The sequence below is a fragment of the Oryctolagus cuniculus genome, chromosome X (genome assembly GCF_051225735.1).
Source record: "Oryctolagus cuniculus isolate XC-2025 breed Fujian yellow rabbit chromosome X, ASM5122573v1, whole genome shotgun sequence".
Classification (NCBI taxonomy): domain Eukaryota; kingdom Metazoa; phylum Chordata; class Mammalia; order Lagomorpha; family Leporidae; genus Oryctolagus; species Oryctolagus cuniculus.
Genome location: NC_142888.1, coordinates 31,704,937 through 31,731,107, shown reverse-complemented (window position 1 = coordinate 31,731,107; position 26,171 = coordinate 31,704,937). Strand labels below are relative to the sequence as shown.

General features: G+C 46.5%; 1 protein-coding gene across 1 annotated transcript; it reads right to left on the bottom strand.

Annotated features, from left to right (window-relative positions):
* Positions 1 to 372: 372 nt before the first annotated feature.
* On the bottom strand, positions 373 to 24,067 carry CHST7 (carbohydrate sulfotransferase 7). The gene is made up of 2 exons (XM_002719879.6): positions 22,276 to 24,067; positions 373 to 796 (listed from the first exon to the last, which is right to left on the bottom strand). Exon 1 carries the CDS (start codon positions 23,764 to 23,766, stop codon positions 22,306 to 22,308), a length of 1,461 nt encoding a protein of 486 aa, XP_002719925.1. The 5' UTR covers positions 23,767 to 24,067; the 3' UTR covers positions 373 to 796; positions 22,276 to 22,305.
* Positions 24,068 to 26,171: the final 2,104 nt, after the last annotated feature.

Genomic DNA, 26,171 nt, shown 5'->3' with positions numbered 1-26,171 from the left:
GTGAGTGGATTTGACATTGCAGCTTCATTCCTAGATTCTTCCTGGATAACTGCTAAAATTCTTGCACCCAAAATAGTTTCCTTCACAGCTGTCATATTCTTTTTGTATGCAGACTAGCTTTTAACCTGAACCATGCAATGGAATTACATCATAACATCTGCTTCCAGACAAAAACAGATCCTGTCATTTCTAGTATAATTACAAAATACCAGATAGAACAATTGAAAAACAAACATTGATTCAGTTCATTAGGGTTCTCCCATCCCAGGAAGAAAAATTACTGTTAAAAAAAACCTTGGCTCTGGATAGGTGAGGGAAGCTATTTGAAGGAGACTTGGTTGTGTCAGGTTTAAAACAATACCACCCATACTGTTATTTAATATTAATAAATTTAATCCAGATAGATAGGACTGCACTTGGCCCTTTATTCGCATTGATGTTTTTGTACAGACACCTGCTGATGTGAAATGGAACCAAATCACATCTCTTCTTTGTTGCTAAGATGCCTTGTTGAAATGGCTCCAGCAGACGCAGGTTCAGCCTGGGAACTCAAGTTCCTCCTATTTTATGGCCATAAATATCCACATTGCACTGTCACTTCCTCACGGGAAACTTTGCCTGGACCAATGTGTCCGTCATTATTTAACAGCTCGTGATATTCCTGCTCAGCAGAATTGCACAGCAGTTGGTACCAAGTCAAGTCGCAGGCTCTGACAGTGTGATAGATTGCCTCCACGGCGTTTGCTTCTCCAGTGCTGGGGCAGCATGCTGAGTGCCCTGGTTCATGGTGACTGACCTGGAAGGGAACGAACAAAGGATGTTTGAACACTGGGACACAGAAATCCACAGTCTCTTGAACCCTGGCAATGTAAGGCTTCTTAAATATGATAATCTTCCTTATCCAAGCTATAGTATTCAGTGCTGGACATTCTCACTGAATCATGTGACATGTCTGGTTTGTGAAAACCGCCCAAGAGAAATTGTGACCTGAGAGGTATTTGGTGAAGACAAAGACAGGAAAATTTTCCTGAAAGGGGCACCTCCATCAGGATGGCTCTGTCAGTATGCTGCTGCCCTTGCGGGCTGCCTGTTGAAAGCAGTTTTCTGGAAACTGCTGGGTAGTGAGGAGAGGAGCTCGAATTGAAGCTGTACCTTTAGGCAACAACCAGGTAACCATCCATTCTTGTGTTTGTTCATCCTGTGGAATCATGCCACCAACACCCGGTTTTCTGTGAAACAGCCTGCATAGGCAATGAGCCCAGTTTTCCACCTCTGTGGCACGTGAACTTTTTTCCTTCTCTCATTCAAGCATACTGCTTATGTCACTATAGGAGTATGTGATCTGATTGTGACATGTTTGTGCTAGTTCTGTCATCAGTTTCTGGCTTTCTTGTGATCCTTCCATTGATCCTGTCTGTCACCAAATTTGACATGTTCCAGTGTAGCGAAGCTGTCTGTTATCTTAACAGAACTGATGTAGAGTTTGGGAAAGAGGCATTCTCAAGATTATTAAAAATGTGCTATGGGGGCTGGCACTGTGGCATGGCGGGTGAAACTGCCACCTGCAGTGCCGGCATCCCATACGGATGCTGGTTCCAGTCCCGGCTGCTCTACTTCCGATCCAGCTCTCTGCTGTGGCCTGGGAAAGCAGTAGAGGATGGCCTAAGTCCTTGGGTCTCTGCACCCGTGTAGGAGACCCAGAGGAGGCTCCTGGCTCCTGGCTTCGGCTCAGCTCAGCTCCGGCCGTTGCGGCCAATTGGCGAGTGAACCAGTGGATGGAAGACTCTCTCTCTCTCTCTGCTTCTTCTTCTCTCTCTGTGTAACTCTTTTTTTAATATTTTATTTATTTGAGAGGTAGAGTTACAGTGAAAGGGAGAGACAGAGAGAAGGGTCTTCCGTCCGTTGGTTCACTCCCCAGATGGCCGCAACAGCTGGAGCTATGCCAATCCGAAGCCAGGAGCCAGGTGCTTCTTCCTGGTCTCCCATGCGGATGCAGGGGCCCAAGGACTTGGGCCATCTTCTGCTTTCCCAGGCCACAGCAGAGAGCTGGATTGGAAGAGGAGCAGCCTGGACTAGAACCAGTGCCCATATGGGATGCTGTGGCCACAGGTGGAGAATTGACCTACTGTGCCACGGTGCCGGCCCCTGTGGAACTCTTTCAAATAAAATAATTAGAAAAAAATGTGCCATGAGAATTCACAATAAGCAATAAGCTGATTTCACAACTGCCTTAAAAGCTATTCTTTGAATCTCTAATATTCTGCGAATATGGCTTAGATCCACCACGTCAAGTTTCAGTATAATTTAGTTTATATATTTTTTAAAAAGATTTATTTTATTTATTTGAAAGACAGAGCTACAGAGAGAGGCAGAGACAGAGAGAGAGGTCTTCCATCTGCTGGTTCATTCCCCAGATGCGCCAATCTGAAGCCAGGAGCCAGGAGCTTCTTCCGGGTCTCCCACGTGGGTGCAGGGGCCCAAGGACTTGGGCCTTCTTCTACTGCTTTCCCAGGCCATAGCAGAGAGCTGGATCAGAAGTGGAGCAGCCGGTACTAGAACTGGCGCCCATATGGGATGCCAGCGCTTCAGGCCAGGGCTTTAACTCGCCACAGCGCTGGCCCCCTGTAATTTAGTTTAATAAAAACCAGTTTGCAGATGGACTGATTTCTGGTTCCACACAAGATAGACTAGATGTATTTCATACTGTTTCCACAAAGTTTGTTTACCAACACCCTGCCGCCCCAAACAAGATATGTAAGACAAAGAAGAGTCTAGAGTGTGGAGAGCAGACAGTCTGGTTAGGAACCTTGAGAACTGAGGATCAACCTGACTGTGAGTTCCCTGGGTTTTCTTTCTGGCTCCTCTATATCCTGGGATGGATGATGAAGAAACCAGCAGGTTAAAAAAAAAAAAAAAAAACACAAATGGACACAAATGGCCACAGATGGAAACAAAATGACCCAAGAAAAGCCTGTTATCTCTAGCCAAAGGACAGAGAAAGGGTCAGCCTAGAAAGAGAGAAAGCAGGCATCACAGAAAATAATACCCTCTCCTGTCAGCAGCCAGAATTTCTGAACTGCCACCCTGACCCAGCAGTAACCAAGTTCAACACCACTTCTTCCATCATCAGTGTGGTTCCAGTGGTGGGCTGCTAAAATAGAAGATTTAAATAAGATTCAGAGATTCATAACATGATACTTCAAATGTCCAGGATCCAATGAAAAAAGCACCAATGAAAAAAAGCAAAGGAAGAAGCAGGGAAATTTTCAACATGAATGAGAAAAGACAATTGGCAGACAGTAACACTAAAATTACACAGATATTGAATTGAAATTAACCAAAACATGCTTTAATTAGCAAGGATGAGCACACTTGAAACAAATGAAACAAATAAGAATTCTCAGCAAGGATATATTTTAGAAAGAATCAAATGGAAACTTTACAACTGTATAATCAGTAAGAAAAATACAGGATAGGCTCAACAGTGGCCAGAGTAAAGAATTAGAGAATCTGAAACTGGAACGATAGAAATTAACCAATGCAAACAACAGAAAGTAGAATAGAAAAAGATGAACCGAGCTTCATCCATTCACACTATCAGAGTTCCAGAAAGTAAATGGGGCTGGAAAAGTATGTGAAGAAATAGGCTGAAAATTTCCCTAATTTGGCAAAAGACATACATGTACAGATTCAAGAAACTATAAGAATCCAAAGCAAGAAAAACCGAAAGAAATATATACTAAGCATAATCAAATTTAAGAAAAGTAAAGTCAAAGAAAAATTCACAAAAGCAACTACAAAGATGACACATTATCTATGGGAACAATTATGTAATATAGATTTCCTATCTGAAAGCATTGAGGTCAGAAGGATGTGGGAAAACATTTTTCAAGAGTGAAAATAACTGTCAACCTGATCTTTTAAACACACAGTTGCTTTTCTTTTTAAGTTTTTTTTATTTGAAAGGCAAAGTGAGAGCGAGAGAGATTTTCCATCCACTGGTTCATTCTCCAAATGTCTATAATGGCCAGTGCTGGGCCGGGCAGAAGCCAGGAGCCTCTTTTGGGTCTCCCACATAGGTACAGGGTCCCAAGCACTTAGGCCATCTACTGCTGCTTTCCCAGGTACATTCGCGGGCAGCTCTATCGAAGTGAAGCAGCCAGGGGCCGGCAGTAGGTTAATCCTCTGCCTGCAGTGCTAGCATCCCATATGGCCGCCGGTTCTAGTCCCGGCTGTTCCACTTCCAATCCAGCTCTCTGCTATGCTCTGGGAAAACAGTAGAAGATGGCCCAAGTCCTTGGGCCCCTGCACCCATGACGGAGACCAGGAAGAAGCACTTGGCTTCTCAGTCCTGGCTTCGGATAGGCACAGCTCCAGGCGTTGCGGCCATCTGGGGAGTGAACCAACGGAAAAAAGGCCTCTCTCTCTCTCTCTCTCGCTCTCCCTCTCACTGTCTGTAACTCTAGCTCTCAAATAAATAAATTAATTAATTAATTAAAAAAAAAAGAAGTGAAGCAGCCGGGTCTCGGACCAGCGCCTATATAGGATGCTTGCCTTGCAGGTGGCAGATTAACCTGTTATGCTACAACACAGGCCCCCAACCCAGCCTTCTACATCCCACAGTAATATCCTTGAGGAATGAAGGTGAAGTGAAGATATTCTCAGACCAAGGAAAATTAACAAAATTTGTTGCCAGTAGAACTGCTTAAAATAACTAATGAGGGGGAAGTGGACTGGCGCTGTGGAGTAATGGGTAAAATCACCACCTGCAGTGCCGGCATCCCATATGGGTGCTGGTTTGAATACCGGCTGCTCCACTTCCTATCCAGCTCTCTGCTGTGGCCTGGGAAAGCAGCAGAGGAAGGCCCAAGTTCTTGGTTCCCTGCACCCACGTGGGAGACTCGGAAGAAGTTCTTGGCTCCTGGCTTCGGATCGGCACAGCTCCAGCCATTGTGGCCATCTGGGGAGTGAACTAGCTGATGGAAGAGCTCTGTCTCTCTCTCTCAGCCTCTGCCTCTCTGCAATTCTGCCTTTCAAATAAATGAATAAATCTTAAAAAAAAAAAAACAAAGAACTAATGAGAGTTCTTCCAACAGAAGATAAATTATAAAAGGAGACTTGAAATATCATAAATGAAGAAAGAACAATAGAAAGGATACAAGTATAAATAAATTTAAGACTATTGTCTTTAGTTTATAAAATTGTTTGATGGCAAAGCAAAAATCATAACATTGTATGATGTAGTTCTCAAAATAAGAGGAGAAAATATTTAGGAGAATTAGAGAGGGGCCAGGTAAAAGAAGCTTAATGGATATTACACTTCACACTATCAGTAGTAAATGTTGACACCAATAAAATAAATCTAAAAATGTTTTTGAAAATCAAATCTAAATCAGTAGAGACATAGTGTGTTCATGGACTGGAAGATTCAAAATAACAAAGATGTCAGTTTCCCCTAATCTATAGGTTTAAAAAATTCCTATCAAATTATATCAATGATTTTTGTAGATAGACAAACTTACTCTAAAATTTATATGGAAAAGCAAAGAACCAGAGTGGCTAAAACCTTTTTTGGAAAAGAATAAAGTAGGAGGAATCACTCTACTCAATGTTAAGATACCGTATAACTATATAACTACATAAATCAGAACAGTGTGGTATTGGTGGAGGGACAGACTCCTCCAACAGTGGAGCATAAAGAGAATTCAGCAACAGATCTATATATATATATATATATATATATATATATATATATATATGTCTGGCTGTTTTTTTACAAAGGTGCAAAAACAGTTCACTGGAGGAAGGATAGTCTGTGTCAATCAGTGGTACTAGAACAGTTAGATATCATTAGGCAAAAAATAACTTGATCTAAACCTCACACTTTATTTTTTTATATTTTTTAAAGATTTATTTATTTACTTGAAAGAGATCCACAGAGAGAGAAGGGGAGGCAGGGAGAGAGAGAGAGAGAGAGAGAGAGAGGTCTTCCACCCACTGGTTCACTCCCCAGGTGGCCGCAACAGTTAAAGCTGCGCTCATCCGAAGCCAGGAGCCAGGAGCTTCCTCCAGGTCTCCCATGCGGGTGCAGGGGCCCAAGGACCTGGGCCATCTTCTACTGCTTTCCCAGGCCATAGCAGAGATCTGGATCAGAAGTGGAGCAGCCGGGACTCAAACCCGTGCCAATATTGGATACTGGCACTGGAGGCGGCAGTGCTACACCACAGCGCCGGCCCCATAAACCTCACACTTTATACAAAAATTAACTCAAAATTCATCCTAGAATCAAATGCGGGTACAGATATTCTTATCCTAAAATTTATAAGGCAAGACAAAACAAAAATTACAAAACTTTTACAAGAAAATATAGGAGAAAATCTATAATATCCTAGGGTTTAGACAAAGAGTTCTTAGATGTAACATCAAAAATTGTACAATTCACAAAAGGAAAAACTGGTCAATTGGATTCCATCAACATTAAAACTTTAGCTTTTCAAAACACCTTGGTAAGATGATAAAGACTGGGAGAAACTGATTTGTGTCTAGAATATAAAACTCTCAAAGTTCAAATGTAAAAAACAACTCAATTAGAAAATATGCAAAACATTTGAACCAACATTTCACCAAAGAGGATATATACATACATATATATATGTATGTATATATGTATGTATGTATGTATGGCAAATAAGCACATGAAAAGGTGTTTAGTATCACTATCTATCACATTAAAACCCCGGTGAGATATCACTGCATACCTATTGGAACATATAAAATACAGTACTAAATGCAAGTGACAATGCTAAATGCCAATACTAAATGCTGGTGAGGATGGACAGAATTTGATCTCTCACACGTTGCCGGTGGGAATGTACAAAGCTGTAGCTACTCTGGAAGACAGTTTGGTAGTTTCTTATAAAATTGATTTAAAAAATCAGTTTCAGATACACCACATGATCCAGCAAACAAAAAAATGTGCCCATATAAAAACCTGTACATGAGTATTCATAGCGGCTTTATTTGTAATAATCCAAGACTGAAAACAATCCGATTGTCCTTTAAAGGTAAATGGTTAAATTCACACCATGGACTACTACTCATTAATGAAAATGAACTGTTGTTACACAAGACAACCTGGATGAATCTGCAGAGAATTACACTGAGTTGAAGTATCCGATCTCAAAGGGTTACATATTGTATGAGTTCACTTAAATAATATTCCTGAAATAACATGATTATTATGGAGACAGAAAACAGATTAGTGTTTGCCAGTGGAAGAGGTGAGTTGAGGAGGGGTATGTGTGACTATAATGGGGTAGCACAGGAGTTTCCTTGTGCTGATGGAATAGTTCTGTGTCTTGACTGTAGTGATATTTACACAAATCTATGAAAAAAATTGCACAAATCTATACACATATGTACACACACAAATTGAGTGTAACTAAAACCTGTTGAAAATGGAAATCATCAGATTGTACCAATGTCAATGTCCTGATGTTGAGATTAATGTGTATGTAAGATATTCATCTAGGGGAAACTAGATAAAGGGGATATTGGACCTTTCTGTACTGTCTCTGCAACATCCTGTGATGTTTATAATTATTTCAAAATTAAACAGTTAAAAAAATAACTTCCTCTGTCACTATTTCTTTGGCCCATGTATTCAAGTCTTCCTTTGGATTGTTTTAAAAACCCAGAAAGCTTGGCAGTAACTCCAGGTGGTTTTGTCAATGACTAAATGCTAAATGTTGCCAGGTGGGATGCCACTGCCCGACTAACATTTATGGAATGTACTACCAGACCAACCTCTGTACCCATAAACCCTCTTTGCATCCTTTTGTTAAAAGTTGTCTTACAGGGCTGGTGCTGTGGTGTATTGGGTAAAGCCACCCCCTGTGATCCATGGATCCCATATGAGTACCAGTTTGAGTCCTGGCTGCTTCACTTCTGACCCAGCTCTCTGCTAATGCACCTGGGAAAGCAGTGGAGGAAGTACCCCGTCACACATGTGGGAAACCCAGAAGAAGCTCTTGGCTTCTGGCTTCGGTTTGGCCCAGCTCTGGCTATTATGGCCATTTGCGGGAGTGAACCAGCAGATGGAAGCTTGCTCTCTCTCTTTCCCCACCCCCAACTCTGCCTTTCAAATAAATCTTTTTAAAAAAAAATGTCTTTTTTTAATCTACCTGAAAAGCGGACTTTCAATCAAATTCAAGTTTTTAACCAAATTAATGGCAGTACAAGGGGTGGGGAGAGGAGAAAATAGACTTCTGAGAGAACTATTACTGCTCTGGAGTATTTGAAGAACTTAACTGAAATTTTCCTAATCCCAGCTGGGCAGCCTACAGGGCACCAGACGGCAACCTCTCCAGGCCCTTTCACTCTCCAACTAGGTGGGTTCCCGTCCTTTCATGTCGGCCTCTAGTTCTGAATGTCTCTAAACCAGGTCAGGGATGCGTATCTGAGGGGGTCTTCAAGATGTTTATGGAAAATGCATATTATGAAAAAAGTATGCATGGGTGAGGGGCTGGTGTTGTACCATAGAAGGTTAAGCTGAAGCTTGTGATCTTCTGTATATTAAGATAATCGAAAATGAATCTTGATGTGAATGGAAGGGGAGAGGGAGTGGGAAAGGGGAGGGTTGTTGGTGGGAGGGACGGTATGGGGGGGGAAGCCATTGTAACCCATGAGTCGTACTTTGGAAATTTATATTCATTAAATAAAAGATAAAAAAAAAAAAAGCTGAAGCTTGTAATATTGGCATCCCAGTGTCGGCTGCTCCACTTCCCATCCAGCTCCCTGCTTATGCACCTGGGAAAGCAGCAGAAGACAGCCCAAGTGCTTGGGCCCCTGCACCCAAGTGGGAGACCTGGATGGGAATTCAGCCTTCTGGCTTTGGCCTAGCCCAGCCCTGGCCATTGTGGCCATTTGGCCAACAGATGGAGGATCTCTCTCTCTCTCTCTCTCTCTCTCTCTGTGTGTGTGTGTTCTGTCACTCGGACTTTCCAATAAATACATTTCTTTTAAAAACTATTTTTTTTAAAAAAAACTATGCATGGATTTCAGAGTCTTTTGTACCAAAATAAACTTAACATCTAACTCCACTTTCCATGAGCCTTTTGAAGTACCCTCATATTTGTAATTTTTTAATATTTATTTATTTGAAAGAGTTACGGATGGAAAGAGGGAGAGAGAGAGACAGAGGTATTACATCTGCTGGCTCATTTCCCAAATAGCCACAAAGGCCAGAGCTGCACCAGTCTGAAGCCAGGAACCAGAAGCTTGTTCCAGGTCTTCCTCGTGGGTGCAGGGGCCCAAGCACTTGGGCCATCTTCTGCTGCTTTCCCAGGCCATAGCAAAGAGCTGGATCAGAAGTGGAGCAGCCGGGACTCGAACTGGTGCCCATATGGGATGCTGGCACTGCAGGCTGCTATTATTTCCCCCAATAGAATAGAATAAAATAATTACATGTAGTGGGTTTTACCCACTATGCCACAGCGGTGGCCCCCATATTTAAGACCCAAACATTCAGTTTCTCAGCTAGCTACAGTGACCAGGTCTGTGGCTTTGTCCTTTTCCCCAGCTGCTCGGTGTTTGGAAGTGAGGACTTACATCTCAAAACTGCTAAACTTCCAGGGAGAATGAAAACATTTGCCATCTCCTGCACTACTTGAGACAAGGTACACCTTTTCGTTTATGTCCACATCAGAACTATTCAAAGCCCACTCTGTACGATAATAGAAAATAAATAAGAAATTGTTTTTGTACAATTAATTGCAAGAATCACAGAGGCTTCTGTATCTCATTGTTTTGAGAACCATGGATAAAAGGTTTTTTTTTTGTTGTTTTTGTTTTTTTTTAGAATAGGTGGCAAATAATTCACAAATCGGCTTTCACTTAAAAAATGAATTGTTCATTTATAAGGATTCAAAGTCTTACTCCAGTGAGCTGGGTGTATTTTATCTCCTTTGCTACATTCCCTCTGTGTGTTTAAATTACCAGCCGGGCCCTAAATGCAACTAGCTGACGTACTAATAGCCTCGCTGCCATCAAGGGGAAGCTTCATTGCGGGTCTCCGGAGCCAGGGCTGCATGCAGTTGGCTGGGCTGAGGTTCTCCCCCTGGTGACTGCGGAATAACTCAGGAAGACACACTCGTAGCATTTTAATCACACTTTTTCAACCTTTGAAGTGGGCGCGGGGGAGGGGTAAGAAGCCGCTTCCTGCTGGCTTTCAAGTTCCAGAACAGAAGATTTAAGCAAATGAAGCCTCTCAGTGGCCTTCCTGGGACCCCCGTTGCAAGTCTGCTAAGGCGCCCGGGCCTGCCGTGGGGATCTGGGAAGCTGCACAGGCACCTCACTTCCACTCCTTGCATTGCATTTGCCTTTCTTCCCCGGAGCTTTTCGCGGTCTTGCCTCCGGAAGGTACATGCCTGGGACTCCAGTGCATCGTATCCTGTCCGTGCCCACACACTTGCACCAGGTGAAGAGCCCCGAGGTGACCACCAAAAGCCACTCCACAGATGCTCAAAGTTGAGGCTGGCACTTAGCACTTGGGGCCCAGGGGGCTGCGACTTCCGGGTATTTAGCAGGTCCCCTTATCATCGGCTGGATTACTTTCCAGCCTATTGTACTAGCCTTCCTTCTGGAAAATGTCACAACAAATGGCTTTGGCACGTGAGGTCTTCTCCCAGCATCCTAAAATGGAGCCCTACCCCTATCCCCACCACTGTGGATGAAGTTAACATCTAAGCTTATCTGTTAACCCAGGTTAAGCTTTCTTAACCTTCCTGTTTTCACTTCAAATCAGTGAAATACAGTACCAAGGAAAACGGAAATGACTGACAATGTTTATGACTATAGAGCCATTAAGTGTTTTTTTCTTTTAAAGGGAGCCACTCAGGAGTAATGGCAAAATAATATTTGAAATACCAAAAATGTAGAAGTGTGAGCATTCACTCACTGTGACTCCGACATAAAATGTAACAGAGTTTGCTAATACAGCTGCGTCCCCTAAGTAGCCTGGAAATGTACTTTAAACAGCAGAAATGTTATGATTTCTAGACTTTTAGTGTGAAAGAGTGACAGTGGCAGAGGTTGCCAGTTACACTTGTACTAGTCCATAACAGTCTCAATGGTACTGACCCTGAAACAAGTCTTGCTCAAGGCAAAAATGGGTTGAGTCACAATACAATAAAACAAAACAAAACCAGAAACACACACACACACACACACACACACACACACACACACACACCACTCTTGCCTGGGGAGTGTAGGGAGAAAGGAGGGGAGAAGCCCCTGGCCTGGACTGGGCAGCCCCAGTGAAGAGCTAGGCTGACCTAGGTTCCCGCTGTCCCCGCCCACCGTGGGAGGAATGCAGAGAACCCCCTCAGTCCCTGAGTCATTCAAGCACCAGAGTCAGCCAGTGCAAAAATGAAACCACTAATATTTCCCCCAATAGAATAGAATAAAATAATTACATGTCTCCAATTTCATAATACCCACCCCAGCTATAATTTTTCTCCAATTTTTGCGCTCGTTTGAGAACAAATGAACATGCACCAATGCAGTATTAAGAAAACTGGGAGCTTGCCTACTTGTTTTTTTTTCTTTCATTGAGCTGCTCTGAGATAAAAATGTCAGTTGACAGATGCAATTGGTTTTATGCGTAAACTGGCTTGCAACTCCAGCCAAGGATCCAAGTCAGTATTTTATGATATGTTTTGGATGGGTCACCTGCAGATGTTGGAGATGCACTGAGCTGGGCTATGAGGGAGCTTAGTCCTGCAATTCACGTAGTCATTTGGTCCCCATAGGGGCTATTGTTCAAATGAGTGGCTGGAGGTAGGGGGAGGGGGACACTGGGGTTGCCTACAACAGCTTCAATCAGCATTAGGGTTTCCAGGTTAGGATGGCTAGTCAGTGCAGAGTGTGTGGATCAGCCCAAGGCCAGTCTGCCCCTCCATCTCTCCCTCGCTGCACAGTGAGACAGTAGGTCTGTTCCACCCTTTCCTGTTTGTTCCACCCTTTCCTAGCTTTTCCGGTGCACAGTTCAGGATGGGGATAGTAAAATGGCCCGCTGCCCAGAGCAGGTTTGTGTTGACACAAGACACTGGATGGCCAAAGTCAGCCTCCCCTCCCCAGCCCCACCCAGTCTGCAGGATTGCTGCAGATTGCCCACCTAGGATCTGGACATGGTTGTTGTTTTTTTTTTTTTTCTCACGAGCTCAAAACTATGCCTTTCCCCTTTGACTGTGGAGAAATAAAAATAAAATAAATTTAAACAGCATTTGATAAAGCTAGGGATTGTGGTTATTCTTTACAAGGGTGTGTGTGTGTGTGTTCGCAGCCAATCATGTCTGTTTTATAAAATGGTCCTTTTTTTAAGAAAACTTTTATTTACCAAATATAAATTTCAAAAGTACAACTTTTGTATTATAGTGGTTTTTCCCCCCCATAACCATCCTCCCACCTGCAAACGAACCCATCTCCTGTCCACTTTGAAATTCCTAGCAGCTGGCGGAGGATAGGAGAAGCAAGACAAGAAAAGTGTAACATCTTTGTTGTTTACAGAACCTGAAAAACATTGTTTGCTCATTGTGTCTGTGTTGGTGATATCCTTCATTGCTGGAAGAGACAGCATCCATTTTATTGCTTCTAAAATCTGTATACTTCACATAGGCCAGCTCTTGGCTGGTCGCACAGAAGTCCTATTTTTAAAAATGTTGATTTTAGTATTTTTGGCTTACGGTCCCTCAAATGTAAGAGAGTGAAAAGTCCTTTTTTTTTGGGTAAAGTTGATCTCAGTCTTGGGAAAAGTGATCTCAAAGCCTTGGGACATTTCTTTCCCTAGTTTTCACCTTACCTGTCCGTATGCAGTGACTTCTTCAGTTAGCCTCTCCGTTCCCTCTTAGGGCGGCTCCTATCTCGCCTCACTTCAGCGTCTTTGGATGTTTCTGTGACGTTCTATTTCTGGGCAGAATGATATGCTTTGAGGCCTGCAGTTAGGCTGTTTCCTTTGCATCCTGCCAGAGGACACTGTGACTCAATGATACTAATAATTACACGGTAGTCTGCTCTTGAAGCACTTTTTCTGGGCGTTGGGATTTCCAGGCCAGAATACCCCATGTCTTCCAGGGTACCTTTTATCACTCTAGTCTTAAGGTAAGCCTTCATGGAAAGGGCTTCAATTCATTTTTTAAAGATTTATTTATTTATTTATTTGAAAGGCAGAGTTACAGAGAGGCAGAGACAGAGAGAGAAAGGTCTTGCATCTACTGGTTCACTCCCCAGATGGCCACAATGACTGGAGCTACACTGATCCAAAGCCAGGAGTCAGGGGATTCTTCCGTTCTCCCATGTGGGTGCAGGGGCCCAAGGACTTGGCCACCTTCTACTGCTTTCCCAGGCCATAGTAGAGAGCTGGATTGGAAGTGGAGCAGCCGGGTCTCGAACCAGCGCCCATATGGGATGCCAGCACTGCAGGCAGTAGCTCTACCTGCTATGCCACAGCTCTGGCTTCAGGCCTTCAATTCTATAAGCAGTAACACATCTATGTCAGAGGTTAATGGCAGAATGCAACTCCATGGCCAAGTCCATTTCAGGAGGAGGGGACTTGCTGGCTCAGAACACGGTCATCAGGGAAGGCAAAAAGATTCACCAGCAGCTGAACGCTCTGGTTTATTCTCAGCATCCGGTAGGACAGACTTCGGTATGAACAAGGCCAGCTGTAGATGTCAGCATAGCCACTGCTTCAGGGCCTGGGGGCTAAGGGAGTGGGGAGCAAAGCTGAAGGAGTCTGGTTCTCCTGAACACATCACTGAGCTCTACAACGCTTCTGCAATTGACACTGCTTCCTATTCAGCTCCCAAACACTTCTCTACTTCCCTGTGTTCTTGAACTTGGGCCAGCGAGGTTTCTTAGTCCCTACCGCACTTGAGCAGCAATGGTTCTTTCAGGAGAGCAAGTTCCTTCAGTGCCACTGTGAAGCAAGAGGACGCAGAGCCAGGCAATCTCACAAAGAGAGAGGTTCATTTAGGAGTCACCTTGTCCAACGTGTCATACGCAAAAAACCAAGGCCAGTTTGGCTTTTGTAGTTTCATTCTTTCCTGGGCTGCTCACGGTGAAAGCGTACTAAAGAATTTCCAATCAGCACTTTGTAAATGTTTTTAAAAGCATCACTCCTAACTATGTATGTGACACTTGTATTCATGGGAAGGAAATCTCTGCCAAGGTAAAAACAGAAACACACCACACACACAAAGAAAACCCTTAGAAGAAACCCTGCTGAATCCTGCCTCAAAAACTGCAGATGGGCACTCGTGCCCATCCCCCTTAAGAACACAAAGAGCGTTCTCAGGAGCACAGAGCAAATGTATGAAGGATTAAACCTCATTTAAAAATCACTGATGGGGCCGGGGCTGTGGCATAGCAGGTAAAGCCGCAGCCTGCAGTGCCGGCATCCCATATGGGCAGCGATTCAAGTCCCGGCCGCCCCACTTCCAATCCAGCTCTTTGCTGTGGCCTGGGAAAGCAGCAGAAGAGGACCCAAGTCCTTGGGTCCCTGCACCTGCATGGGAGACCCGGAAGAAGCTCCTGGCTCCTGGCTTCGGATCGGCGCAGCTCTGGCCATTGCAGCCAATTGGGGAGTAAACCAGTGAATGGAAGACCTTTCTCTCTCTGCCTCTCCTTCTTTCTCTCTTTCTCTGTGCAACTCTGATTTTCAAATAAATAAATAAATCTCTTTTTTTTAAAAAAATCACTGATGTTCAAGTTCACAAGTACAATCCATTGCAACAGAACAAAATGACGGTCATCTGGGCAACAACCTGATATGCTAGTGTGCTTTTATAAGGGAATAATTGTTTTTTCCGTCAAACTGTACCATCCGTGCGGAGGTAAGAAGTTGATTTCATCATTTTGGCATTCTTGTTAATATAACCCGAGGTATAAAGCAATCACTCATCGTCTCATGTGAACTGACTATAGGGACAGATAGAGCCAAGGTGCTGGGATTTTCCAACCATCAGACTAGCCAAGATGAAGAAATTCAATGAAATCCATGTTGTTGAAAGTCTGGGAAACAGATGCTCTCAGAAACCGCTGGTGGGAGAAAAGCTGGTGTGAATTTGAAGACCTTTATGTTTCAACATGTAAAAAGCATATCAAAAAGCCTTTTGATAATGAGGTCACTCTAATACAGGGATTTTTCCAACAGATATGATCGTGTGGATGCAAAGAAAGTATAAGGATGCTACTAAAATTGTAATGAGGCCGGCGCCGCAGCTCACTAGGCTAATCTCCTCCGCCTTGCGGCGCCGGCACACTGGGTTCTAGTCCCGGTCGGGGCCCCGGATTCTGTCCCGGTTGCCCCTCTTCCAGGCCAGCTCTCTGCTGTGGCCAGGGAGTGCAGTGGAGGATGGCCCAAGTGCTTGGGCCCTGCACCCCATGGGAGACCAGGAGAAGTACCTGGCTCCTGCCATCGGATCAGCGCCATGCGCCGGCCAAAGCGTGCCAGCCGCGGCGGCCATTGGAGGGTGAACCAACGGCAAAGGAGGACCTTTCTCTCTGTCTCTCTCTCTCACTGTCCACTCTGCCTGTCAAAAAAATAAAAATAAAATTGTAATGAAATATAGCAAAAAAAAAAAAACCAATAAATTAAACGTGCTACAGTATGGAACTTGGAACTTCAAAAACTTCATGGAAAATGGAATTAAAAGTAAACTTCATTTTGGTACAAAATGTTTTGGAATCCATGCACACAAAAGACCTTCAGAAATTTCACAGAAAATGTGTATCATAAAAAGCCATGCATGAACTTCAATTTTTTTTGCACCAAAATAATCTTTTAACTTCATTTTCCCTTGGATATTTTGAATTGCCCTCTCATGTTCCAACAATGAAATACAATATAGCCATTCAAAAGATGACATGAAAAGATTTTCAAAAAAAGAAAAAAATTAACAAAAAAAGAAAGAAAATTTTTTTTGGGGGGAGATCAAGTGCAAAATGGTAAATAACAGTTCAATCCCATTTGTGCTTTAACAAACTATACATTTGTTTGAATGTGTATAAAGCATTTTTAGAAATACGCCATATGAAATCTACGTAGTGGCTGCTTCTAGGAAGTAAGGATGGCAGGAACATTAAATCTTTCCATATTGTTGAACTCTCTTGTGTTTTCTTGACAAAATTTAAAAGCACTCATTTAAAAACAGAGCATTTGATTTTAATCTTTTGGCTGTGTTATCCTTAACAATTACCTAACCTCCCTGGACTTGTTTCACCATCCATAAAATAGGATTACTGCCTACCTCAATGCTGAGTGCTAACTGCATTTAGCGAGGAACATGGTGCACACAAAACGGGCACTCAATAAACGTCACCTACCTTTAGCACCAAGAAAACTTAAAAATCTCCTTAATTCAGCCTCCTCTTTTTAGCTAAAAAGTTATTAATTTATTTGAAGGGCAGAGAGAGACATACAGACAGCAGAGAACTCCCATGCTGGTTTATTCCCCAAATGCCCACCATAAGCCAGGGCTGGGCCAGGCCAAAGCCAGGAGCCTGGGACCCAATTTGATTTTCCAATGTGGGTGGCAGAGACCCAAGAACTTGGGCCATCTCCTGCTGCCTCCAAAGGTGCGCATAGTAGGAAGTTAGAATCAGAAGCAGAGCCAGAATTGAAATCCAGGCACTCGGATATGGGATGTGAGTATCCCAAGCAGGGTCCTAACTGCTGTGCCAGACTCCTGCCTCTCCTCTTCTTACTGATAAGAGCAATCAAGCCAAAAAGTGTAGAGTCTTGCCAAAGTCTCCTCAAGTATTAACAAGAAGAGGTGGGTCCCGAAGCCTTTGGGGGTGGGTGTTGGGGCACAGCAAGTCAAGCTGCTGCTTGTGACCCCAGCATTCCATAGTCTGAGTCATCCCAGCTGGTTTGAGTCCTGGCTGCTCTGCTTGATCCACTCCCTGCCAGTTTACCTGGGAAGCAGAGGAATCAGGCACTTGGATCCCTGCCACCCTTGTGGGAGACCCAGGTGGAGTTCTTGGCTCCTGGCTTTGGTATGGCCCAGCCCGGGCTATTGCAGGCATCTGGGGAGTGAACCAATAGATCTCTCTCTTGTTTAAATAAAAATAGATAAATCATTTTTTAAAAGACTTATTTCATATGAGCCAAGGAACATCTGTTACTACTTTATGCCCACACCTCACTTTTCAGGGCCAGCTTCCTCCCCCAGACTTGATGAGCCCTGACTCTTCAAAAACACCAAATCCGCCCTTAACCGAGGAGTCCTGCCAAGAGAAGACAGGCCCACAGGGGGCTTGGAGAATGTCTGCATCAAAGGTAGTACAAACTGCGCAAGAGGCACTAACGATTTGCACATGATGTGTCTTTTTTTTTTTTGACAGGCAGAGTTAGGCAGTGAGAGAGAGAGAGAGAGAGAGAAAGGTCTTCCTTCCATTGGTTCACCCCCCAAGTGGCTGCTATGGCTGGCGTGTTGTGGCTGGTGCGCTGCGCCGATCCGCGAAGCCAGGAGCCAGGTGCTTCTCCTGGTCTCCCATGTGGGTGCAGGGCCTAAGCACTTGGGCCATCCTCCACTGCACTCCCGGGCCACAGCAGAGAGCCGGACTGGAAGGGGGGCAACCGGGACAGAATCCGGCGCCCCAACCGGGACTAGAACCTCGGGGTGCCGGTGCCGTAGGCAGAGGATTAGCTTCACTGAGCCGCGGCGCCAGCCATGATGTGTCTTTAAAAACTGTTCACACTTTACTGCAGTTCTGCTACTCATACACACCTATATGTACACACACACACACACACACATACACACACACACCCTGGCCTAACTTCCAGCCCTCTGGTTGGAAGATGGCGCTCAGATCGATTTGCTACTGGGAGTCTGCATACATTTTTTTGAATGAGAAGTTCTACAAAGGAGCAGTGTTTTTAAAATACCTGTTCTTTAGCCGTGTGTATTTAAGTCAAGGGTAGTCCAAGGGTAGTCGTACATAAGCCTATATAAAACATTCAGGGTTCCATCTCTTGATTAAAATGGAATGACATTCAAAATTGTTGGTTAGGGATTTGGAGGTGGCCAAAATTTGGAATCAACCAAGGTGTTACTATCAGATGAATGGATACAGTAAATGCGGTAGATATACACAATGCAATATTTATTATTCAGCTGTAAGAAAAGAATGAAATTCTACCATTTGCAAAAAAAATGGACACAACTGGAGGACATCATGTTGAGTGAAATAAACCAGACACAGAAAGATACCACATGTTCTCCCTTATATGTGGGAGGTAGAACTAAAAAAAGAAAAGAAAAAAAATAAGAAAACAAAAACAAAAAAAGAAATGTCTGTGTGCATCAGTATTGCTGCAAATATAGCTTGGTAAAACTTTGTTTTCTACCTTTGTCAAACCAATGGTTAGGAATGTTATACTCTACAGTTTTAATGATCTGTGATTACTTTAAAATTTACTGTATGTGGGTGAAATGGTCATTTTTCCATTCAATTATTATTTATAGCTGTGATCTGTATTCCGACTAAACTAGGGTCTTTTTTCTTTTTACGTGTTACACTTATTTGGTGATGCACTAAGTCTTTTTACGGTAATGTAACTTTAAAATATATTATCTCAAAAACTAAAAAAGAGGGCCGGTGCCACGGCTTACTAGGCTAATCCTCCGCCTTGAGGCACCGGCACACAGGATTCTAGTCCCGGTCGGGGCGCCAGATTCTGTCCCGGTTGCCCCTCTTCCAGGACAGCTCTCTGCTGTGGCCCGGGAGTGCAGTGGAGGATGGCCCAAGTGCTTGGGCCCTGCACCCCATGGGAGACCAGGAGAAGCACTTGGCTCCTGCCATCCGATCAGCATGGTGCGCCGGCCGCAGCGCACCGGCCGCGGCGGCCATTGGAGGGTGAACCAATGGCAAAAGGAAGACCTTTCTCTCTGTCTCTCTCTCTCACTGTCCACTCTGCCTGTCAAAAAAAAAAAAAAAAAAAGTAAACCGTTTTCAACATGATTTAAAATAAATAAATAAATAAATAAATAAATAAAATCAAGGGAGAGTTGAAAACCAAAACAAAACAAAAAAGAAAGCCTCCTGATTGTTAGGGCTTACAAGGGTAAGCCTCATTTCTTTCAAAGGGTGCATATACTTTGTCAGGGAAAAACATCAAGGTGTCTTAAGTGCGTACAGAAAAGAAATTCTGGGAGCAGGCATTTGGCAAAGCAGTGAAGATGCCGCTTAGGATGCCTATATCCTATTTGGACTGCTTGGCTGCCTGATTTCCAGACCCGGCTGTGCTCCCAATGCCTGCTTCCTGCTAATGCGTACCCTGGTGCACAGCAGCTGATGGCTCTACAGTTGGGTGGGTCCCTGACACCCTCATGCGAGACCCTGATTAAGCTCTTGGTCCCTGGATTTGGTCAGGCCCAGCCCTGGCTGTTGTGGGCATTTGGGGAGTGAACCAGCAGATAGGAGACCTCTCTCTCTCTCTCTCTCTCTCTCTCTCTCCCTTTTAAGAACAAAAGGGGAAAATGAACTCTCTGGTCCTATCAAAGGCAGAGGTCAAAGGGAGACATGCTATAAAGGATAGGACAATGCATCAGTCTGCTTAGGACAGTGGTGGATAATGTACAAGGGTACTCAAAAAAGTTGAAGAAAACTGGGATTCAAAGAAAAGTTACTTCCGGTGCAAAGATGTTGATATGCACACATAGTACTTTCCATAATATGCATTTTCCATGAACTTTCTGAAGCCCTCTCATACAATCATGCATTCTTAGCCAAGAAGCTCTCAACCACGAGGCACTTGAAAGTATGTGAGAGGGTGATAGAGCTACCCATGTATAATGTCAGCATCTTCCCCTTTCCGCAACAGCATCCTACGTCTGCTGCCACTTCACAGCTCCCAGCTTTTTCACAGAAATCACTGCGGTGGACAGTTGACTGCTCATCAACACCTGATCAGGTGCTGCTAGCAGTTTGGAGACCTTTTATTTGTTCAGTGTTTGGGTTTTATTAGTCACAAAGCCAAGTGTGTTTTCTATCCCAGACTAGTCTCTAAGGCTGGCCGGGGTGCCTGGGGTGCTGCCAAGAGAATCTAAGGGGAGCTAGGTAAAGTGTGTTGACATGGGGAGATTATTATCTCTGGAGTCTAACGCCAAAGCCAAATGTTATTCCACCCTCACTAGCCCAGGTGTGACTCTGGGCAACTTACTCCTCCGAGCCTCAGATTTCTCATCTGTAAAATGGGTTTAAATAACCACAGATGTGCAACGCCTAACTCCATGCATGGCACAAAGTCCTTTAATAAGGATCCACTCTCTGTGCTTCCTTTCCCTTGCATAGAGTGTAACTAACTTCGGGGTCACCCATCAGCAGTTAGCAATGGTACCTTCCTTGGAACCAGGAACAGGAGCATTTTAGTAAATCCACTGATTGGCAGTGAGTGCCCAATGTGAGAAGTGCTCCGTCACCCAAGTCTGAAAGAGCCTAAAGCAGCTCTACCGTGTTTTGCCACAGCACACTCTTAACTTCCTCCAGGACAAAGCTGATGCCTGGTACCCTCCTACCCATGCCCTTTCGCACATGCCAGTCAGCACTCAGTAAATGTTAGTAAGAATGGGGATAAAAACAAACGTTTCTGGGAGATTGCCCTGTCGTAAAACCATAAAACGGGACAGCATTTGCCCAGGAGAGGAAGCTTCCAGAGGTCTGTCCAGGAGGGTTAGGGACCACTCTGTTACATCTATAAATACAGACTTAGCAGATGAAAGGATGTTTTTGTTAAGATGTGACAAGTCACTCTGGGCCTTACCTTCCTTTACCCTGGAAATCAGGAAAGAACACAGACTTCCTAGCAATTACAGAAACTGACTAGGACAACCAGTTGATTGGATTGCAGGGAGAAAAATCACTTAGCCAGCTTCCGAAATCACTCTGAAACCCGGCTCAATCAGCAACACAATCCATCTCCCTTAACATCTTCAACCTTTGTCCTCCTGAGCTTCATCCCAAGGGAATGCTGAATTACACCATAAAATAATGAATGGAAACTTAAGTCACTTCCGCCCGCCCCGTACTGCTTTTCCTCCTCCTCTGGACTGCACAGTGCCGAAGGTGGCACCCTTCCAACTCACAGTGAGTTTGGGGAAATGCACTTCCATGCCACTAGGTAGAGGCGATGGCCAGCATGGTGCCAAAGCAACTCCTTCCTCAGCCCAATGTTACAGGCAATGCACTGACCCTGACGCTGAACACTTTTTGAGGTCATTTAAGCCCCGCTTTAGCATCCTCAGATAAACAGTCTATAGAGAAAGAACCAAAATGGGGGGGAGGGTGCCTTTTCACATAGCTCCTTGTTAGCAGGGAAACTGCTAACGCCAATCTAAGGTCCCCTCTCTCAATGGCATGGGGCCCTGAAGTTTTGTTGCAGTAGAGGAAGCTGACCAGGCAGCTTTTGTGACCTGGTGTGAATGGGATATGGTCAAATATCCTGCAAAAAGCCAGCCGCGGGAAGGGGGGGAGGGAAGAGGGGGAAGTGGGGGAGGGAGAGGAGGCGGAGAGAAGGAGGTGGAGAGAGGCACATGAGCTGAGAAAAGCAAAGTCTATTTTACTCCACTACACCAGGGCCTGAGACACACAAATGTACAAAAATGGTTGCAAGAGCCTTCTAACTGTGCCTAGCATGCTTGGTAACTTAGGAGAGAAAGCCCTGGAGCCTGCACATAAAGGAGACAGAGAAGAAATACAAAACTGAAAGATCAGAGGGAGGTTGGGTTAGAGTTCATATATTGCCACCAAATCTTGCTTTTGGCTCTCTGTGCCAGCAAACACCACTGAAAGAAGTTTTCCTACAGGGCAAATTGGCATCAAGAGAACGTGGTAATCATCAACCTCAAATGCTTCCCAAAATCTGTACTCTTCGTGTCAACTCCCAGTTCTGAGTTCCATCATGACTATTTCAAGGCTTCTCTGCTGTCCTCAGACCTCCGATACCTCCCCTTGAGGATCAAGGGGCATGGGTTCCATCTCTGCCATACTTCAATATTCTCTCTCATCTCAGGGCCCTCCTTGAGAAGGCAGGTGGCTAAGCCAGGGATCCCGATAACTCTCCAAAATTCAAGATCAAGACTTTCCCACCTGCTGGGACCCTATCTGACCATATGGAATCCAGAATGGCAGCCTCCCTTCTCTTCCTTCCTCCACAGTCTGTTCCAGTCTCCCCCAAGACCCTCTCCCGCGTGCCCAGGGCCACCTTACCCGGATTCGACCCGGGGCGGAAGTGGGAGGCTACGTGGCACCGTCGGCCTCGGTGTCCAGCGGCACTTCGCCATCCCTGGGAGGCTCCGCGTCGCCTTCCTCTCCACTGCGAGGGTAGGCCAGCAGACGCATGGCTGGAGCGCAAGCCGCCTCCACCTGGCGCACCTGCTCCCGGCTCAGGCGCTCGCGCCAGGCATGCACGGCCTCTCGGGCGTCGCGCGCCGACAGGTGGAACGGCCGGTCCGCGCCGTAGGCCGCGCCGCGCGTCATGTTGAGCGCGAAGGTGTCGAGCGCGGCCAGCGCGCGCAGCCCGGCGAAGTGCAGCAGGCGGCGCAGCTGGGCGCGCGGTTGCCGCACCAAGTCCTCGTAGCGCAGCCTCAAGTAGCGGCGCCGCAGCCAGGCGGGCGCGCCGCGCGCGAACAGCAGGTCGCGCAGCCACGCCTCGCAGATCACCTCGAGCGCGCCGGTCAAGAAGAAATCGGCACGCGGCGCGGCGGGCAGCGCGCGGGATTGGCCTCCGGGGCGAGCGCCCACGCCGTGCGCCAGCAGCACACGGTGGAAGCGGTCTCCCCTTTGGCGGGTGCGCAGCACCTGGATACTCTCGCGCAGCAATCCCTGCTTAGACTTGAGGCGCGAGTTGTGCACGGCCCGGGGGTCGCGGAAAAGCTGCACCACCTTCAGGTTGAGGCCCGGGTCACGCAGCAGGGGCACCAGGACCCCCAAGTCCAGCAGGCGCACGTCCTTGATGACCACCACCGGGTACTTGCGGCACTCGGCCTCCAGGGCGCGTAGAGCCACGGGTGGGCAGCTGCGCTCGCAGGCTGTGTCCTCAACAAGACCCACGTCGGCGCGGGCCCGAGGTGCGCCGGGGCACAGCGGCGGTGAGCAGATGACTTTGTTGGTCCGCCAGCGGAAGAGTGCGGCCGTGGTGAGGTTGGCCGAGTCCGGGGCGCGCGCGGCGGGGTCCCCCGGCGGCGCGTACAGTTGCAGCACCGAGAAGTCGCAGCGGAAGAGCGAACGCAGCATGTCTCGGAGCGCGCCCTGCAGGCTCTCGGCGTCGCCCGGATAGAGCGCCTGCCATAGATGCCACATGGGCTCGTACAAGTAGAAAACGTCCGGGTGCTGGTTGAAGAGCTCGCCCAGGAAGGACGAGCCGGTACGCCAGGTGGCATGCACGTAGATGTGCTGCTTCTCCCGGGACACCGCCTCCCCGACGGCGCCGCTGAGATTGCCGGGAACCTGGGGGGACTGGCCCGCGCCCCCTTCGGCAGCCGGGCGTGACTCTGCGCCCTGTTCGCGTTCACCGGCGGCCGCCGCCTCCAAGCTCCACACTCCCAGGCTGCGCTGCAGGCCCGGGCAGTGCCCGGCGCCCTTGTCCCCGTCGCGGCCACCGTCCAACACGGAGGGGACGAGCAGCAGTACCAGCGTGTACAGCACCAACAGCAGAGCGAACTTGCAGTACTCTCGGCGCCGCCGCCGCCGGCCCTTCATCTTTCACCGACCCTCCAGAGCGGATCGGGTGCCCGTCCACTCCCCTTCCTCAGAAACCCCGTCCCGAGTCCTCTGCTCCTGCCTCTCCGGACCCTATGCGCCGGGAGGAGCAGAGCGGCCAGGAAGGTGCACACACCAGGGGAAACTTGGGAGGCAGTGGTGCCGGCGGCAGCGCCCTTGCCCTCTCTGCTCTGCAGCTGGGGAGCCGCCTATTGGCCAGTTTGGCAGCCGTCCGCCCCGCCTTCAACCTCGCAGCTTCTCCCCGCCTTTCTACACTCCCGGGTGCGCCCCTGGCTCTGCCAGATCTGGGCGAGGCTGCCGCGGGGTGGGGACTCCAGCCGGGGACACCCTGAGCCAGATCCCACCTTTCCGCAAACCCTGCACAATGAAGTCAGATCTTCATGAATTGACTTCAGGCAAGGGAGGGGCTCGTGGGAACAGGACGCACCCAATGACAGGCTGTAAGCCCTACCCAGAGAACTCTACCGCCTCGTCTAATTCTCCTCCCTGGCCATCTCTGTCCAGCGCCCCCGTCAGCACGGGAGTGGTGTTACCGAATTCTGGATGGAGAAGTCTCAACTAAGATAAAGACACACGATTGCACACTACGTGGTGATCCAGGGGGATTTGCAGCTACCACTGAAAGTACTCAGCGCATGTGGAGAAATTTTAAGTATTGCATCCTTAGGGTTTTGCCAATGGAGAGCCCTGCACATTTTACATTCACTCCGAGGCTCAATTTACTCATTCATAAAATATGAATAATTTTTATGCCCAGGTACCTCTTGAGGTTATGAGATATTGGGGGTCATTTGTGACCACCCAGCCCATTCTGACGCATGTGAGCAAAAGACATGTAGAGAATCAGAGTGTTGAAAGGTGAAGAAAGAAGGAAAGCATATCTGTTCATCTCTACCAGCGGAAGGGGTTCATATTGGCAACGTGAGAACATCTCCGAAGATTTCCTCCATCTTTGTCACCACGTAAGCTCCTCCACCTCTAAGACCGCTGGCTCCAGCATTTTATTTTCCGTCCACAATTCCCATACCTTCCAGCTGCTTGTCCCAATCTCCCCTATTCACCAACCTTATTGCCCACCCCTCCCACTTGCTTCTCATTTTTTCCTATTCAGCTAAGAATCACCAGACCATTATTTTAATAACACTCCAACCAATAAAATAAACCGCCTTCCTCTCTGTCTTTTCATCATTCGTGTAGCAAAATCCTCCAAACCCTACATTTGGGCCTGCAGACACCATTGCAAAAAGTTTCCCTAGGGGACAGATTGGCATCAAGGCAAATCCATAATCATTAACCTCAAATGGCCCCTGAAGTCCTGTATCCTTTGATTACTAGTCAATTCTCCATCTCCAATTCCATTATAACTACTTCAAACTCTCTACTCTCCTCAGATTTCTTTTTAAAAAATGTTTATTTGAGAGAGAGAGCGTGTGCACTTCCATCTGACAGCCCACTCCTCAAATACCTACAAAAGATGGAATTGGGCTGGGCTAAAGTCAGCAGCCAGCAACTCAGTCTGGATCTCCTGGGATATGGTTGGCAGAGACCCAAACACTGGAGCCATCACCTGCTACCTTTCAAGCTTCACGTTAGCAGGAATCTGGAATTGAAAGTGGAGCTGGGACTCAAACCGAAACAATTTTTATTTATTTATTTATTTATTTTTGACAGGCAGAGTGGACAGTGAGAGAGAGAGAGACAGAGAGAAAGGTCTTCCTTTGCCGTTGGTTCACCCTCCAATGGCCGCCGCGGCCAGCGCGCTGCGGCCGGCGCACCGCGCTGATCCGATGGCAGGAGCCAGGAGCCAGGTGCTTTTCCTGGTCTCCCATGGGGTGCAGGGCCCAAGGACTTGGGCCATCCTCCACTGCACTCCCTGGCCACAGCAGAGGGCTGGCCTGGAAGAGGGGCAACCGGGACAGAATCCGGCGCCCCAACCAGGACTAGAAGCCGGTGTGCTGGCGCCGCTAGGCGGAGGATTAGCCTAGTGAGCCGCGGCGTCGGCCAAACCGGAACAATATGATATGGAGATGCGGACAGCGTAACTGCTAGGCCAAATGCCCACCCCACATCAGGTTTCTGATATCCCTCTATCCATCGCTTCTTACCAGATGACCTTGTCTCGTACTTCATAGAGAAAGGAAACCGTGTTAACCATCAGTTACTTTTCTACTAGCAGGATGCATAGGTTCACTCACCTCTCTACTCATCGTCTCCTGTGTAACAAGGATATTCTTTTCAAACGTTCATCTGTGCCTTTCTCTGTCCCTGTTTTGCTTTTTCTTCCTCTCTTCTTTTAAGCAAGTAGGTGGCTCTGTGCTCAGCTGAGATGAGGAATGTGGCTGGACAGAATGCAAAGGGCTGCTGATGTTTGTTTCCAAAAGCCT